We start from the raw sequence: 20,352 nt of genomic DNA, 5'->3' as shown, positions 1-20,352 counted from the left end.
TGTCTTATGAATTTCTATTTTAGGAATCATTAAGAAAATTTTGTTCAAATGATATAGATCAATCAATACAATTTTTAATTAATATTTTCTAATTGAAAAAAGTCATTTTCAGAAACAGAAGACGCGTTTATTATAATATATTTTGTCTATGAGAAACATGATCTTTCTTTTCCCGAATTATCAAGTTATCAAAGATGAATCGAAATGAATTCATTCTTAAAGACAGAGATTACTTGGAAGAATATTGAAATTGAAAATTCTCGCGATTTGGAAGACACTTCATATTTTTCTTTGACATTCGTTTCAAGAGAATTTTGTACGAGAGTATATTTACTTTGATTATTTGCCGTCAAATGTGCTTTTACTTTTTTTATTTCCACGTGAACGCGTTGAAGAGATGAAAGCGTTTTATTAAAAGAATTAAATTAATTAAACGCAATCTATGTCCTTAAATATTTGTAAAGTCTCGATGTTATAACATTATACATTATAGAGTTAATAATGCTATTATTCGGAGAAGTACTTAGCAAAGTAACATCTTATAAATGTAGTAATATAATATAATGTAAATCCGATGATATAATCCGAATAAATGAAAATGTTATGATGCAACAATATTCCATTTATACCAATAAATGAAAATGTTATAACAATATTCTATCAATCTTTGTTAGTTCATTGCAATTTCACTTTTATTTTGGAATATTTACAAACACGGATAGAATTCGATAAAACTTTTCATTAATTGGATCGTTTGAAACGAAACAGGTGGATACGAGTTTTATCTTATATTTAAATTCATTTTTGTTCGGTTTTCGATTTGATTTAAAAGATGAAAAAGAATATGATATACAAAAAAAGTGCTGTTAATTCAATTTTTTTTTAACAAAACGTTGCGGTTCTTCAAATTTTAATTTAAAATCTTTAATCTTTCCTACATTGAAATTTTTTTCAAGTAGCAGTACAGCTGAATACAAAATATGTGTAGTTTTCAAAAACGACAGTCTCTTGACACATTTCAGCATCATTTTCAATATTGTATATGTGCACATATAAGATGTGTTTATAATATTAAAAAAGTATAATATTACAGGGGGAGAATTTCATTTGATGGAGAAGAAAGACAAAACAAAGCAGAAAAGAAAAAAATGTCATTTCGATTTGATGTTTATCCAGAATTGACCTTATTTAAAATAATGTGGTCCTTAAAGACTATCTGAAATCGAGTACCTGCTATGAATTTCTCCCCTTCTTCAACAGACCTAAAGACCCTTCTTATGCATACAGTCTCATCGTAGGAAACCGTCGAAAAAATCCATAGAATTTAATCTTTTCGTCAAGAGTTGGTCGCTCTTGTGAAAGCGAAGGGAGAAAAATAATTTTTATAAGTGGCACACTTTTTATAAGATAATTACGTATACAACAATTTTTTGTTAGCGATTTGCCTAAGATATTACGTAAGAATTATTTTTGACTTTGTAATTCATAGGAATTCTAATATTAGATACATCGCCTTTAATGATACAAAGTAGATAATATTTCTGCTTAGTTCTTAGAAAGCATAGTATATTTTAGGCGTCATATATTTTCCCTACCACAGTTAACTTCGTGTGGACCGACGTTGAATGTGCGTTTTCTATTCGCTCCTTTCTAAGGAAGCTTAGCTGAGAAAAGCATTAAAAGGATGAGTCGACGTTCAGAAGAATATCACGAAAGGAGAACAAAAATGCAAAGAATAAGCACTACATGGAAAAGAGAAATATACATTTGCAAAGAGAAATACTGCTTTTTCTTGTTTAAACTCGTTCGGTATTCTTTGCGTTAGATCGAAAGACACAAAGTTTCTACTTTTCAAAGTAATAGAACAATTTTAAGTTACGATTAAATTGCATATGGAAAATATTTTTTCGAGTATTATTGATAGATATATTTGTTTCTTTGATCTATTTTCATATTCTCCTATAATAGATTCATCTCTCACTTCTTATTAAAATCTTCAATGAAAACTGACAGATCCATTTATTTTCATTTGCGGAAAGCAGATTAATCTTTTTAGTACTTTTAATAGTCTATTTTTTATCTATTATTTTATTATTTATTATTCATTGATATAATTATCTAGAGACATAGATATCGATGTATACCTCTATAGATATCGTAATATATATAAACAGTTAGATATTAATATGTACATGCATATATAGATATGTAAGGTGTATGTATCATAAAGTATTTGATTGTGAGAGAAAAAAAAGCATAATAAATAGCGGAGTCGCGTTTCTCTTCTTTTCAATATCGAACTTTTCTGTAATTCGTCGATGCTGGGTGTCGTCATCGTCGTCGTCGTCGTCGTCGTCGTCGTCGTCGTCGTCGTCGTCGTCGTAGTCGTCGTTGGATTCGTTTTCGCGCGTGCTTCATCATTGAAGCGCGAGACTTCGTCGAGCTCGCGTCGGATTCATCGAAGAGGAACGCGGCTCGTTCGAACGAACACATCGAAGAGCTTTTCGAACTTTCGGGGTGTGCGCGGGCGCACAACATATTCACAGCGCACGTGCAATCCTCTTACCTTTCTTCTTACCTTTCGATCTCTCTTACCTCTCGAAAAAAGAAAGATTATCGTTCAGTGTCCATCGTTGGTATCTCGCGAAAGTGAAGCTGCAACGTAACCGCAGTAAAACTGCATTGCCGTCGCGGTAATTTTCAACGTTTCCTTTTTAAATATTTTTTTTTTGTGCGTGTGTGCTTGTGTGTATGTTTATGTGTATACGTTCGTGTATTTCGTTTTCTAAAGGGGGAAAAAAAAGGAAGAGCCGAGTTTGTGTACAAAGAGAACTTACAGAAAGAAGCTGTAGTAAATTGTGATTCGATCCAAGCCATATTTTGCTCATAAAAGTAAGAGAGATAACGTGGACGCGATCGTTTCTAGTTTTGACGTGATTTTATGATACGTCTTGACTTCGTTTAACGATCTAAAGGTATATGATCGTTATTAATGAACGAGAAAAGATATCTCATCCAAAGATTTCCCGGATCTTTCTAGGTTTATGAGAATAGGAATTGTATTGTATAGCGAAAAGAGTTCTTTTAAGATATATAAGCAAAAAGAAAGATTTCACGTGCGAAGACGATTACTTCTCTCATCGAGAATTCAATATAAATTTGTGAACCTTTTCGTAAAATATCGAATATTTCTTTCTTGGTTACTTGGCATGCAAAACTACTTTTCCACGTTTGTGTTCCTCGAAGAAAGTTTAGCGAATTTTTCATACGTATAAAGAAGTATTTCTCTACGTTAGAAGCGTATACGATCGAGAAATGTCGATTCTTTTTATCCTTTTTTCGACTTTTTCTTTCAAGGCCCTTAACACAAAAGTTCACAAAGTATATGATTGCTAGCCATTGAATCGACATTTACATGAATTTTAAAGTGAACAAGAAATAGGAATCCATTTTGTGAATTGAATCAAATCATGAGTTTTTACTACAAATCGATTGCACTGAATAGGAAATTTAAATCCTTTATGATCTACAACGTAATAAAGCACGTCGAAATAAAATCGGGCGAAATTCATACGATGAGAATCATTCGTTTCGACAATAAAGAGAGTGATATTACTAAAAAAAAAAAAAAAAAAAAAGAAAGGAATTCAAGCTATTTCTTTTCTTGCGATCTCGGTACGTACATATCTTCGGTATTTAATCGCGTTTCTTGTCGGCATGTTTTATATTTTATTGTACGACTACTAATCGCCTTTCTCATATAATTCACTAAAATTTCGGTCGATACGATCGAACTTTATTGTTTCCTCCAATTACAAAGTTTTGTTAAAAAAAAAAAGAAACAATGCGTCAGCATGTATTAACGTGATTTCGCTTCTACTTTACTCACGACATTTTCCTTAAGCTCTTATTTATTAATACGCTTCGATCGAGGTCAAATTCTCATTATTTATTTATTCTCTCACGAGATATACTTGGATATATTTATCCTTGTCTTTCGTTCTTAAGACACGCGAAGATGGACTCGACGTATTTTACAGTACTGTGTAATTACGAAATAGTATTGCTATCAAAAATAAGATGGACACAGCTCTTATCAAAGTTTACGATGTAATACAATATGTAAATTTTATACAAACTTATCGTATTTTTAATTCGCGGAAAATTTTTTAAATAGAAAAATTAAGAGCGCATCTTACGCGTTGTTTGCAATAAATTATTTCTACGAAAGTTAAAAACATATTTTGCAATTCTAAATATATTATGGAATACGGACGATAATCATTGTGATTTTAAAAATAATTAGATGAGTTTATTCGTGATATAAATTTTATTCAAGATCGGTGTAATTTAATATGATTGTGTATTTTTGTGAATTGGATTAATAATTATTAAACGTCTTATTTAAAATACGAAATAAAAGAAACTAAAAGGTCTCGACTCGATCGATTGTTGTGAGTCTGATTATAGTAGTGTGTATTTCGGTGGCGAAGTGATCGACGACTAGAATTCAATAAGTATAATTGATGTGCTGTTCGGGATGACGATAAAAAACCATAATTAAACATTTCTATTTACAACATTATCTACTATCGATCGCGTAGGCGTTAATTCTTGTTAGGCACGATACCTAAAAGTGATAACTTACTATAAATCGTATCAATGGCAACGATACACGCAATTTCCTATAAATATCTATGAAAGCTTTCATTAATGATTATATTATTTTTCATATCGAATTATTTAACGCGTATGATTAAATTAGGAAAGAAATAAAATAAATAGGAAAGAAATACTGGATTTGAAAGAAAAATATAAGATCTTTCATTTAATTTCATCTTAGACGCGAAGTTTTTAGACCGTGCAAGAGAAAAAAAAAAGAAGAGTATCTTCGTGAATCGTATTGTTTAAACGTAACACAGTGAACGTCAGTTCGAGTTAGCTGATTGAAAAGACGTATAAATCATAGTGCCATTATAACGCGATCGTTAAATTCATTTGTCGAACGATATTAATTCAGTTTAGATCGTACAGCGAAAATTCGATTAACGTCGTCGGATATAACACGTAGGTGATGCAAATTTTTCATTTTTCATTGCATGATTCTATAGTTACAAATATTCGTACGTATGTATATATCTTTAGTATTCGAAGAATATAAATCATCAATGTGATATTATAGATAATTTGATTTATTACCGTACATTATACTTCTTATTACATTAAATTCATTCAGCGTTTTTTATTTCTTTGATTTTATTTATTATTAAATGAATAAATCAAATGTACTTTTTAAAGATTTTGTGAAAAACTCCAATTCCTGGATGTCAAGTACAACTTCAATAATTATTTTGAAAGACTAAAAAATCTAGCGAGTCTGCATTTAATAATTTTTTTCACTGTTTTACGAACGCGAAAATATATGATTGAAAAATAATTTAAGAATATTTTTTTCGTTATGTCTATTAAAATATGCAAAGGGATATTTATTTTTTTTTGTACTGTAAGTAAAATCTCTTTTTGTTTTCTTTTCTCAACAGAGCTCAATTTTTAAATTCTTCTTTTCAATAATAATATTTTTCTAGGTAAAACGTACAGTTTATAGACGAGCTTTTCATTAGCAACGTCATGCAATAAAAAGTGGATCGAATTATGTACATAATAGAATAATTACCAGGTTCTATTTTCGCATATTTCAGATGCAGTAAGATAAATCATCAATGTAGCACGAACATTGTGACGCAAGTCACAGAGAAATTATCTTTATTCGTTCATACAATGTTTCTTAACGTAAGACGTATACGCTTTTATTTATCATTAAAGGAAATTTAATTAATCATTTAAAGGAAATAAATTATAATATTGGCTATGAAAAGAATTAATTTATTTCAATCTTCAATGTTACATATTTATACAAAATAAATATTGCCAAGTATCGATATATGTATATATATATGTATACAGTCGTTACAATCTAACAAAAGAAAAATTCCAAGAAACGATCTAGAAGATATCCTAGAGAAAGTGACCTTGCGTGTGTAAATCTAATTCTTAGAACTGGTATACAGCGTTGTTCATTGTTTATTCGCCTTATTATCGGTACAGAGGACAAACGCCCCTCAGTCGGAAGATAGACGGCATTCGAAGAGGTATCGGGCCTTGCTGAAATAATAACGCGTGCGCGTTGGTAGGACAACACGTCATCGTTTGCACCCTTGGCACGCGTTCGACACAGAACACAACAAACCGTCGAGAGAATACGAGCAATCTCCTTCGTGCGAACTCCTTCGTCCGTTTTAATTTTACATACGTATTATAATTCTTCTTAAAGTGCGTTTTCAGAAGATTATTAACGCTCGTGTGTATCATATCATTCGATTATTATCATTATCAGCCGAATAACGAGTGATCATCGTTTGAAAAAGTCATTGTGGCATACGCAAATATTTTATTTCGTACTTCCCCCGATAGAACGGGGGGGTACACGAAAAGCAACATTTCCAAGGAATCCTCGAACGCTGAATGCATGAACGTAACTCACACCATGAACGAGCCAGACCCTTGCTTGCCTCTTATCCTGCCACCGAGATATCGCCTTCGTGATCTCATCCTAGGTGATTATGCGTTCAACGATGATGGCGAACGGTGAGTAAATAATTCATTGATCTTCACAACTTATCGTATTTCTTGTTATTGCATTGAACTTATTTTTTCTTTCTCTTTACAACGAATCGCTTTGAAGAGCAATAATACGTTCGTTTAGTAGTCGGAATTAGTTTCTTTACCATTTTAAGAAATCGTTCGGGAGAATATATCTCGTTTTACAAATGTTTTGGCGAATTATCATTGATGTTTTCTTAAATATTTTTAATATTTCTTTTTTATTTTTTTGTTATCAATGAATACATCGAGTTTTACTTACGAAACGATTAATTAGATAATTTTACAAAAACTTTTGTTTTGCGCTAAAAGCTACGATCTTTATCTTTTTAATTTTCTCAAGAGAAGAAACAATGTAAAGATGTTGCAATTTAATGATATATTGCTTCGTATATTAAATTTAACGGAATAACGCAAGAGAATCTTGAGGAATACTCACAACGTGACGAGTTCATAATACTTTGGAGGTCACGTTCGTGAGTCAGATTATTGATATGTTTTTTATACGATAGAATAAATATTGCTATTTCCTTTAAATACTTTCAATAAGTACTACTGATTAAAAATTAGAGATAGCATTCAGTTTTTGTTTAGCTATTATTTTTAGAATTCACGCATATTAAAAATTGTAAGCGAATACTTATTGATTTTTTTTTGATAACTTGATTACATTTCTCACGTTGCTTTTATTTATCGAGTTACATTCGTTGTACGAAAAGAAAAGTACTACATCTATCCATTAATATGGCGAGTACTAAAACATCTACCTTGTATATAGCTGTATAATACTACGAGAGGAAATTGTACTTTCCTCGTATATTCTCGTATTTTATTTTATATTCGAGTTAGTTAGATATGTTTCTATTTTCTGTAATCGATGGTTGCAATCCATTACAATATTACAAATATTTTCCATATTTTTCAAAGTTTTCGTTTTTCTTCGTCATTTTTTTTCTATTATATTAAAGTATTTAATATAATAGAAAAATTTTGTTTAAAATTCAGGTAAAAGAATTTCAGATTTATCAATTATTTTCACGTTGATCTATTTAATCAAAATAAACCTCTCTATCGAACGATATTGTAATACTGATACGTAATTAAAGTAGAAGAACATTTTAATTGAAAAGTCTTCAATAGGTTATTTAAAAGATCAGAAATATGTCGGCAAAAATAATGAATCACCGATTTTATAGAATATTGAAATAACAAGGAAATATTTTCATTGAGGAAACAAGATTATAATTAAAACTTTTTTTTTAATATTTCACCGTCGATTTATCGACTATTATAGTCATTAAAATTTAAAAAGGTAAAGATAAAAGAAACAATATCACTTTTATTTCCACAGAAAAAATACAAGTAGTCATAAATCGCCCTAATTCAGAAATAAGGAGACATTAGCGAGTTTTGAAAATAATCGATCTTGAAAGTAGTGAGACATCAATTATTAACTTTGTAAATAGATCGATAAAATTGTATGATACGAAAAGTAACGTTCCTTCGATGGTTTAGTTAGTACTATTCGGTCAATAAAAACTATAATGGTAAGACTTAAATCGAGTAAGAGTATTTGTCTCGAAGTCGTTAATATGTGAATATATTCGATTGGAATTGGACTGAGTATATGATAGAAGCGACAGAAAAACCTTTTTAAATGCATAGAGAACAATAAATTGAATTTTGAATAAGTCGTGTTATGTTAAGTCGAATTATGAATTATGACATTCAATATATGAATTTGAAAAATTTCTGGCTTTTATCTTTCACTTTAAGATGCATTTTGTTTTAAGAATGAAATTTACAAATTAAAAAGAAAAAAGCCGTAAGTTTTTCAAATTGTATACGCATATTTCCGATAGTCTAATAGAATATATTTGCCAAAGCTATTATGCTGAAGAGAATACACGGTCTTGCTTATTTGCTTGAACATACTGAACTAAAAATACTAATCAGATAAACCTAGATCCTTCAATTATACTGAAGTGTCTATATATCGATCTTATATTTTGCTGCTGAAACAATATCATCCAAAGCAATAAGTGCTGATGATTATCGTACATACTTATTGATTTGAAACCTTCATTAATATCCGGATCCGTATCTTTCATTAATTCAAAATTATAATCCAAATTTCGTCTTTACGATTTCATCAAATAATATCACTTTTATTTATTTACAAAGCATACGTACGTATATATGGAACTGATAAATAATGACCTTTCGATTGAAATCAGCTACAATGGTTTTGGCAATCATCGTAGTAATCACGAGCATGGCACAATTAAAAGGTAACGATTAAAGGTGAGATCCCAATAGCCAAAAACGAGGAGTTAGAAATAATAAGCGAAAAGCAAAAGATTATAAAAGTATATTTTATTCGACCGACATTTACCATGAAAAAAGTTTTTACGTTTACGCTTATTATTAGTAAGTTACACATTTTATAAATTATGTATAAATAAAAAAATCGCAATCTACAGAAACTCCCAATAATTAAATAAATTCGTTGTCATTAGATTAAAAATTCTTTCGTAACAACATGAATGGCCAGATGAATGACATGCATATACGAACAGTACATAAGTTTATATTCGTCAAAAATCATTTTTAATGTACACTTGTCGTTATTCATTTTGAGCGTTAAATAAAATACGCGTGAAAGAGTACCATTGTTATCGCATAGCCGAAAAAATTTTTCATAACACTCTATATAGATTAAATATCATATACCAAATTTAAGCTTGTATGTCGACATTTTGTACAACAGTTTTATCAAACGACAAATATTTTCAGCTCATTTTTCTGGTAAACCGACTATAACAAAGTGCTCTACGTGTTCATACATTTTTATTGTACGTCATGAATTTCCTATAGGAGGGATCACTCTTTTCATTCAAAGCGATTAATTCGGAAGGAAATGCTTCGATCTTTGTAAAAATATTCATGAATATTGAACGTTATTTTCAATGGGTTTTACTTTCACACCCTTATCTTTGACTGAATTCTTACGAAATATTTTCATCGCCATCAAGTTTCATTCGATATTAAGTTTGAACGACAACATTTTAATCACGAGATACGTATTTCTCAGTTTTTTGACAGAATAAAATTTATCTCTTTGTTTTAAATTGTTTTTGTGAAAAAAAAATACATTCTTTTTTAAACAGTGCAAGAATTTTACCCATTCTTAATTGAGCAATTTTCATGATTTTTACAAATATGTTCTATCTCGTTTGATATTGAAATATATTTTATAACAAATTATTATTCCTCGATCGATCCTTCTGTTTACGCATTATTGAATATTTTATACGCGAAAAATAGATTATGGGAAACATTTGTAGAAATAGGCTGTAGATACGATTTAAAATTCATATATACAAATGTATACGATATTTCGATTGGAATGGATCCTTTTTCGAATATGCTATACCAAAATGACATTTATATATGTACGTATTACATATGTAATTTCACGTATAGAAATTTAGTCTATGTATCTATATCGCGAATGCCTATCTAGGTAAAAAACGATCTAACAGAGGAGGCATTGTTTTATTTCGTGCAGAAGTCAAGGATCCACACTTGACACAATTAATATCGAGCGGTCTTTCTATTTTTGTCATTTAGAAAGTGGCCTGAAAGAACGACGGCCATGTGCCTTTACTCCCTACGAGAAAACCCAAGATCTGGGTTTACCTAACGGATTGTCTCCCTCGTTCTTTTCTTTCATTCTTCTCGTTGAAATGCTCGGCGCTCTTACCGTTTCAAGGGATACTAAGAGAATTTCAGGCGGAAATGTCTACACGCTCTAACAGAACTTGACCCTTTGTAAAGGAGACGGAAACGAGAAAATAGATATCCAACTAGTTTGATACAGAAAAGCAAATCTTTGTATCTTCCACTTGAAAGCTGTTATCTCGGACAAAAAAAAGATAAGTTTCGTTTTCGTATTCTCAGAAATAAAAATGATACTTCATTCGTACGTGAAAGGTGACTGATTAATGCGTGTTCCTAGGATTATACATTTTTCTCGTATTTCTTTATCATTATCGGGAATCTATTATTCTTCTAACACTCCCGAGGGTATCATTTGTGCTGAAACTCGGAAACTTTTGGAACATCACTTTTTACTCTAAAGGAAGAACAGCCTTTAATCACGTACTAACAACGACTCGTAGATTTAGGTAACGTAGGGTGATCTTTGTGCTTGTCTTACAACTACCAACTAACCGACCTTTGAAGTATTTTCATCGGTTTTGATTGAGTGACAAATAAAAAAAATGATGTCAAGTAGGAATTTTGTATGTCAATGAGATGTACGAGAAATCGTTAAATGATATTTCCTATATATGTACCTGATTTCGATCTCTCCCGATTTTTATTGATTTTTTTTTTTTTTATTATGTTTTGTCTAATTCTTTTAAAATGTTTGAGTTTGAAACAATTTACGGAATACTATGAAGAATCCATATGAAAACATGCGTGAAACTTCTTATTATGAATAAAAGATCATCACGTTAATAAAATTGCATTAAATATCATATCTGCATAATTTTTTCCTACTAGACATTCATTTTTTCATAACTGTAATTAAATAGTAATCTCTCAGCAAGCTTGCGTGACTCGATGCTACTACACATTTGCTACATCCTCTTCGTATCTTTTTTCCTCGTTAATTTTCCCTTCATTAATATTCTTATAGGTCTCAAAGTTAAATGAAATTTTTTCTTGACATACTTCGTGTATATATATAGTACCATTTTATTTTTAATTAAAATATTTATTTGAAACGCTTTGTAAAAACGTTTAGATACGATCTTTCTTTTACAGGTTACATGATTAAAGATATTCTTAGAGGATGTAACTATTTTCGAAGTGAAAGTATTAAGCGTACTGATTTATCGAGATATTTATCTAGCATTGATTTATAGAAGACTTCTGACGACGCGAAAAATTTTCGAATATAAAAGAGGAGATGAATTTAGAGAGCAATCAAGATAAATATAATTTCTCGTCTGGAATTATTTCCAAGTTCATGAGTTCGATCAACTTAAATTTCTTTCTTCCTGTAATTCATTTTACTATCTTTCAAACGAGCATGGAAATAAAATTGAATGTTATTTCGATTTATTTTTTATCGCGGTCGACGATATATCTGATACGATTAATCTCGAATGGGTCGACAATTATTCGATAAATTTAATCCTTTAATTAAAATCTACCCTGATAGGTCATTGAAATATAGGTCGGAAAATTAACGATTTGTTGGGTATGGAAAGGTTCACCTTTTTACGGTTAAATTACTCTCTGTCCTATCCCTCTGTACTTTTGCAAACGAATTTGTCGTATCTCTTCCAACTAAAGGTCATTAGATATACATTTATATCGAATTATTAAAAATAAAGAAAGTAGAAAATCGTACGTCTCGCGTGAGGTTCAATCATAGAATATAATCGAGTGAAAATATTGTATTATCGAGCAAAATGTTACATTTTCCAAATCATATCTCTTCTAGATTGTTTCTAATATTCGTAATTATGTGTATATAATTTAACTGCAAAACCCACTATCTTTTCCATAAATTATTTGATAAAAAACACCTTTAAAAATAATAACACCCCTTTTTTAAAGAAAAAAGCTCGTAATTCATGTTCTAAGTTATCAGAAGTATTTTTATTTTAAAATTACAGATTTTATTTCCATCCAAACGTTAAGATCAAATGGCATAAGAAAAAGAAAATTTTGAGATATACACCCGTAACATTGAATTTACATGTAGCATTTTTCTTTTTTTTTTCTTTTTTCTTTTTTCTTTTTTATACTGAAAAGACAAGCGCGCCGCCTAGTAGGCTAAATAGGGCACTCCTATCGTCTCTTGTTCTATATCTTTCCATGAAACTATGAATCGTAATGGATGAGTTTGGTTGATCATCAACGAAGAACACATTCCGTCCTTCGATGAAAAGGCCTCATATGTAGTGTATATCGTGCAGTTATGCGATAGCATCAAACTCGAGCTTTAGGGTCATTTCGAATGAACTGTTCATAGCACTGCTTTATCGACAGTACGGTATTCGCTCAAGCTTTCCGTGCTTTCGAGCTTTCCCGTTGGAATTTCCCGGCGTCGAGCTGCCATTGTTCTGTCTATCTCTCTATACATGAGAGAACATTCGAACGCCATTGCCCATTACTTCGCATAGCTATGACAATGTATACGTACATGTGACAGAAGAAAAGGTATACGCGAGAATTGTATAAAAATCATATTTTATTCTATATACGACGATTGCGGTGCTTTTCGGATGGGTCGAGACGTTTAAAATAATCATAGTTTAGGTTTCATCCTAGAGATTCTTTTTTTTTCACATCAAAAGACTTTCATCCTTGTTATCCTGCCTCTACGGTTTTTATTCATGAAAAACGTCGCATTTGGTTCGCGGAGAAAAGTTCGTATTCTCTCTTGGGAAATGTGAGAGAGAAAAAAAAACGTCCGGGACGGAGGGATATAGCCTATCCATAGAAAAAATTGAAAAATTGATAGCTGCGATCTCGCCTAATTCTTTATCATCCGAATATAAATAAGATATATTTTCAAAAAGTAACGTAGGTATTTTTTTACAATAGTCCGTCCATTTATATTTTATTTAAAATTAAGAATATTAATGATAACATTCATTATTCGTACTAAGTCTCTAGAATAAAATTTCGATACTTCTATTTGAATTTGAACAATGAAGGGACCCATTTAGTTGATCCATTAGGCGAATTATAGTGTTCTCCGATGTGCCAACGGAAAGAATACAAATGTACCCAACTAATCATACGTTTTAAAAGCAAATTATTAGAATACGGAGGAACTCTTCATTATTCAAATATCGTTCGATTCGTTTCTATATGTATGATAACAAAGAATAACTAAATTAGAAGGTGAAATTAGAAGGATGAAATAGATCATTCATTCGAGCACTAGTCCAATTATCTAGTAGTAGTCACGCGAAGCTTTCACATTTTTCAATCGTTCAATTAAGAACTTTGAGACGATCATTTAAGTTAATAAAGTTACAAAGAAGTAACAGAGAAAGTTTTGATCGCATTTAATCGCCTGACGATTTTATCTCAATTCTTCGATATTTGGTGACATGATATATCGAATCGGTGAAATTTACGCGCTATTCCTAGATTTCTAAAGCGCAAACTCACTACGTGAGTTTCCCTTTGCTCTGCATAGAATCGATGCTTCATTCCAGGCATCCATTCAATTCTCACATCCCATACAATATTACTTTCTGCACGAATGAAGGAGTTTTCATAATTTTTGATACCGATAAAAATTGATCGTAATACGACTCATTTATAAAAATAATTTTGCGAATGTACATTGATTACACACCACAGATAATCTAATATTTTCTTTTTATTTTATTTTTTTCACTTGAAAAAAAATAAAAAAAAAGTAAACAAAGAAAGCCAATTTTCGACTTATGATATTTTTCATAGAGAACTGGATTTCGAAAGATCCTGGATAAAGATCAAATATTGTTAAGTTGTAAATAGAAACAATACGTAACACGGATGCTCCTATCTGTCTATCTGTTGGCGCAATCGCCTTGACAACGGCGGCGCCACGTGCATATAAGTGCAGACGAGTGTGCGTGATATTCGAACGTTAGTGTGAGTTTTTCGGTGAGCGAGAAAGATAGACAGATACATCAAAAGAGAGTGAGTGAGAATAAGAAAGAGAGGGAGAGAGATAGAGATAGATAGAAAGAGGGAGAGAGAGAGAGAGAGAGAAGGGAAGGGTAGATAGGAAGGTAGGAGGTGGTGAGAAGGGTGGTGTGCGCGGGAGACGAGATTCAACCACGAGAGAAAACCTCTACGATGTACCGCAGTACGGGGTAGTGAGTCAGACTGTCTCGTGGTGATGTGAAAAAGCGAGCATCCATCAAGGAACACGGCTAGTGGCGAACGAGCACGACAAACAACGCGTTTCGTGACAAATATAGGCTTTAAGATTTGATCGAATACAAGGATGTCCCTCGAATTCCGCCATTTCGAAATTCGTGAAATCCAAGTGTACCTACTACTTTTCTTTCCTTTGTCTTGTCTATGAAACTATATATACATAAGCTCTCTTTCAATTTCTCTTTCCCTCTCTCTCTTTCTTTCTCTCTCCCTCTCTCTCTTTCTTTCTCTCTCCCTCTCTCTATATACATATCTCTCTTGTTTTCTCTTAACCATGACGTTATTTCGATCCAAAGCTTTTGGCTTGCTTCCGCCCTTGCTTTCGTGACTAGTGTAAAAGGAACATCTCTTGGTATAGTTAAAACGATAAAAAAAAGAATGACAGGAGAAGAAGATTCGTTCAGATAATTGGAATGACTGGTCAATTCGACGAAGGAGTCACCTTCGACCTTATCTCCTTACTCTCCCTCTCGACTGTGTCATCATATCAGCAAAATTTTTCTCGACTAATCGATTAGTGAAAGAGAGAGAAAGAGAGAGAGAGAGAAAGGGTGATAGTAAAAAGTAATCCCGTGCATTCGAAGACTCCGTGTTTACTTTGCAATCGTAAAATCGAGGAAGGCTTTCATCGGAGGGAGCAAATATCAGCTGATCTTAGTTCGTCACAGTGACATAGAAAGGAGCCAAGCCATACGAACTGGGACATCTTTCTATAGATATATATATAATATATATATATATCTATAGTGTGTGTATGTGTGTGTGTGTCTATATATATATATATATATATATATATATATATATATATATATATATCTGTATATCTATAAAGCATATCATTTTTTCGAATTAACATCGATCGCCAAGAGTTAACGTTATTATTAATATTATTACTATTATTACTATAGTCGTTGTTGTTATTATTGTTATTGTAAGAACATCACTATAATTCTGAAAAAGTTCAGAAATAATGAAGTAAAGTTCAACTGGAATCATCGTGAGGGATGTTAAGCATGTCTCGTTGAATATGAATGAACGTTAGTAGGCAACGTGGTGATCTGCGTAAGAATCGGATCGCGTGAGCGTGCGTGGCAAACGTTAGCGTTGCGACGTAATCAAGGAGCAGTTTCGTGTTAAGGACGAAAGAACATCGAAGTCGCTGCTGCCGGTTGACCGTGACCTTCGTTCTCTCTCTCTCTCTCTCTCTCTCACTCTCTCCCTTCCTCTCTCTCTCTCTCTCTCTCTCTCTCTCTCTCTCTCTCTGTCTCACACACACTCTACCCCATTGAACGAGCACCAACCAAGCATTTTATGACGTATCCAGGTCAGTCGTGGATACAACGAAGCAAGTTTCTCAGTATTGTTGGCATTGACGTCGAGTGCGGACCGGTGAAAACCGCAAGAGGATCAATTGCAAGCGTCACAAGCATCTTAATCGGCCATGATCGTTCTACGAAAATGATCTCCATAGTGTCTGGAAGGCGCGCGCGCGCGCGCGGAATCATCAATTTCTCCTCACCAAGCAAAAAAAGCGCGAATTCCAATGCGAACAAAACGAAAATCGATGAATGAAAAATTCTTCTCACGATCGAAAGTATAAAAATCATTCGATGTATCTCCGAGACGGAGAACAAGAACAGATTTTCTGGAATATTTTTTGGAAATAACGTCGAAAAGACGTTTACGATTGGAACAATGATTTTGACGATCGAAATAGAAAAAAATCTATTAAACGTTCGATGTATTGTTAATTCGATTTTGGATATACACGAATATTTAACACGAATATCAGCTGAATAAGATTTGTCAAGAGAAAACTGGTTTTATAATTACGCAAAATTTGTTGATATTGTTTTTATTGATTATAGAGAAAGAGATATACCATAGATACATATACATATATATATTGGTATATATCTATATATATGTATAGATTGCGTTGACGATCGAGACGGTCATCGTCGAACGACGACGTCTACTTTTTAAAGAATTTCCACACTTTCCTACATACAATTACGATGGTAATCCGCTTTATCTAATCGTTGAAACGAAATATTGAAGAAAGTTGTTGTTGAAACCGGGCATCATCGTGTTATTTTGTTACGTGCCTGATCATTCTCGTTAAAAATCGTATGTTCGTTGAACTTTAAAAAAAATGATCGAAGACGATCGTGGAATTTTACGTCGGCTTACGTCGTTCTGTAATCGTAAGATTCGTTCGAGAATTACTACACGTAGGAGGTTACGATTCAGATTCTGAAGCTACTTCATGAATGTTAAGATAAATATTTAACGAAGATAGAAAGAAAAAGAAATATTAGTAACGCTGTAGAAGTAACGAGACAAGAAACTGTAATAAATATAAATGAGATCGTTAACACTTTTCTCCGTTGTTATCTCTTCCAAAAGATCGATGAAAGTTATTTTCACAAATTGAAAATTCCTGTAAGAATCGTAAGAAGATACCTACTTTTCATGCAAATTGGATAGAATATTCCGTAACAAATAGAAGTGAGATACGAGCTGGAATGATGTATCTCTCTTTCTCTCTTTCTCTTTCTCAATATTTTTCAGACGATTAGTATCTAAAAGAGTAAGAGACAAAAAGGGAAGAAAGTGAAGTAAGACAAAAAAGAAACAAAAAAGAAATAAAAAGATAGAAGATAGAATAAGAGGATATTGAAAAGACTTAAAAATAATATATATATATATATATATATATATATATATATATATACCAAGGAAGAGGAAAAATAAAAGTATAGGTGCTCGTCAAAGAAAAGCTCATCGAAATTCCGGTTGTACGGAGATTCATCATGAAAGGAAGCGCTACGTGCGATCGACGTAATCGATGCCCGGATCAAAGAGCAAAGTGGACAAGCAGAAGCGAGGAGCGCCTAAGATCGAGATATCTGTCACGGGGTTATCGAACGAGGAGAGCAAAGTGAGGTTGTCAGGGAGGAAACAAAAGAAAAAAGAGGAGGAGGAGAATCGATCGAACGAATCAGCGATCGGACAAATTCTCGGACTTCTGAAGAAGCGTCGAAAACCTCGAGATCCTCTTCCGGGTGCGAACGCGTCCTCTACGGTGCCCTTGCTCGAAATGGGTGCTCGTGGATGGGATTACGAGGCCTTGCCGGAATTACATACTTCAACGGCAGTTACGCCAACGTCGACGCCTCCAAATGCTCAACAAAAGTCCCACCCACCTAGGGTTTACTTCCAAGCTGAAAATCTGGCTACTACTAGAAGACGAAGTAGTTCAAGATTACTTGCCCCACAGACATCATGTAGAAGACGAAGTCGAAGCATGAGCGCGTGGAGCGATCTATCAAGGTCATCTTTCAGATTGGACGAAAGGTAATTAAGTCGATTCGATTCATAATTATTGAGTCATCTCAAATATGTGTATCAAAACATTTTGTTTAGTCTTATGCATACATTAAAACAATGCATTGCTGACAAAAATTTATATAATTTTTTTTTTAACTTAGTGATTTATTTCAATTTTGTGTCTCATTAAACATCGAGAAACTTAACCCCGATATTATAACTAATGAAAAAAGAGAATTTCTCTTTTGATAATAATTTTTATTTTATGACGCTAATATTTTTTTATCTTGGATTTTAACTACTTTTTCATCATCGTTAAGATTTTTTTTTAGCGATAGCTATCGAGCAGTTTATTGCGTTGTGCCTTTGAAATATACATACATCGATATCCGAAATAAAAAAAGTATCTAAATTCAGTGAATTCATATATCGGAACTTATATGTCGCACGTCGGATATACGATTTGCTTGGTGAAACTAACTTTATTGTTGTTGCATGTAGATTTGCGAAACAATAAATAAAGGAGATAAAAAAGAGGATATCCTGAATATTACTGTAAGGTTTCATGTTGTTCATTCATCATGTCTTCGAATATCTAGATCGATTGCAATGTACTTAATATATTTACATTCGTTTGTTTTATTATCGATACTCACTAGTCGTTTTATTATTGATCCGAAACATTCATTTGTATTCATTTCATTTGTATAAGACAAAAATTAATTTATTTGGATTTTTTTTTATTAAACGTATGCCATGTGTCTTTAATTAATTATAAATGTCGTAGAACGTATCTTTCCCATAAAATAATTGAAATTCTAAGGAGAAACACTACAATTGTTTTTACGTATTTAGTTTTCGTATATAATCGCATTTACAATTTTATATACGATCATGCAATAACTTTTCAGAAAATAGAGAACTTTTGAAAACCTTTAACAAGGGAGAATAAATATAACTAACTTTCTACATACTATTAAATTACGATGATACTTGTATTCTCCATTACCATAAGCTTCTTTCAAAAGAGGATATACAGGATATTCCCTTTAACTCGTAATATTGGCATATCTCGTGAGGGCTGAATCTATAAATTAAGCGCATCATTTTGTAAGTTCGATCATTCTGTAAGATTACACGAGAGTATGCGAATACATATGTTTCATCATTCAGATTGCCATCAATAGAAAATGATCAATTAATTATTTCATTTTGCATCAATTGCCCAATTTTTGTAAATTTATCTTTCCACTTAAGGTCGCGCGAAGTTTACGGTATTACAATTAAATTACATTAACGTATGCCATCGTATCATTAAAAAAAAAAAGAATATATGGTCCTAATCTAAAGAAATTAATCGGACCTTGAAATTTTCTCCACTATTTGACTTATAAAAAAAATAATTTAGACTATATGCTATCCTCTTTTACATTTTTTCATAGATTTAAACTCTCACGAAATATTCTTATATTGGGAGTTAAATGAAATGCTCTCTATACACGTATTCATATACCTACGAATGAACGGAAATTTAAAATATTTCATTTTCATAACTTAAATGAGAAAATCGATTTAGATTCTTGACATTGATAAATATATCTACATTGATACCTTTAATAGGAAAGCTATAAATCTATATTTTGTAACATGTAATATTACTTTCTAAGTATTTTTATTAACTTTTTTAAGTATTTTTTGATCCTACGTAAAAGTTACTATTTTCCAAATATAGCGTGCATTTCATTTCCGATTATTTTTTTAATAGCTTACTACCGTATTATATCTATTTCTTCTTTTGATGATAGAAGCTTTTATATACTACTATTTAAAGATCGCAGCTATTATTTCGATGGTCTGACTTGAAGAGTTTTAAAAGCAGGGAAACCTTGACATTCATCTTTGCCTTGAAAAGTAAGCCACGTTATATGTAGAAAAAAAATATATATATAATAAACGTACTATTTCACAGAATAAACTGAGTTTTATCATACTTACGTTCATGAAAAGAGGATAGTAAATTAACTCGAAAACAAAGATCTATTTAAGGTCTTCATGGTATGGACGTAACAAACTATGTTTTCAAGGAAAAACATACACGTATACATGTACACATAAATCCTCATTGGATACCATACAACAGCATCCGCAAGAACAAGATGAGATCAATTTTTTGTGATATCCCTAGAACTTACATTGACGGGATATAGGGTTTTATGTTATCGGTTGACCTACTTTGATATATTGGAAAAGGGTCTTTCAAAGTATCTAACTTTTGTTTCATTTCGTGCGTTTATTGTAAGAATTCTTGGATTAAATGAATGAACCATTTTTCTTTCCATTTTATAATATGAATTATGAATATTTTATTTTATAACATAAATATAACAATAT

At 31.9% G+C, this 20,352-nt stretch overlaps 1 protein-coding gene across 8 annotated transcripts in view; it reads left to right on the top strand.

Annotated features, from left to right (window-relative positions):
- Positions 1–2,453: 2,453 nt before the first annotated feature.
- LOC127066400 (potassium channel subfamily T member 2) overlaps positions 2,454–20,352 on the top strand; it is a 101,471-nt gene continuing 83,572 nt past the window's right edge. For 3 of the 8 annotated variants that reach the window (XM_051000099.1, XM_051000098.1, XM_051000096.1), the window contains exons 1-2: positions 14,454–14,739; positions 15,953–17,988. In XM_051000099.1, the coding sequence (XP_050856056.1) occupies positions 17,480–17,988 (509 nt within the window). In that variant the 5' untranslated portion in view covers positions 14,454–14,739; positions 15,953–17,479. Of the gene's footprint in view, positions 2,976–6,105; positions 6,646–14,442; positions 14,740–15,952; positions 17,989–20,352 lie in introns of those variants that run through there. The other 5 variants (XM_051000097.1, XM_051000095.1, XM_051000102.1 and 2 more) reach the window with 4 other exon arrangements.

This window comes from Vespula vulgaris, chromosome 9 (assembly GCF_905475345.1).
Source record: "Vespula vulgaris chromosome 9, iyVesVulg1.1, whole genome shotgun sequence".
Taxonomy (NCBI): domain Eukaryota; kingdom Metazoa; phylum Arthropoda; class Insecta; order Hymenoptera; family Vespidae; genus Vespula; species Vespula vulgaris.
The sequence above is the reverse complement of the archived record's forward strand: the minus strand, read 5'-3'. Positions and strand labels throughout refer to the sequence as shown.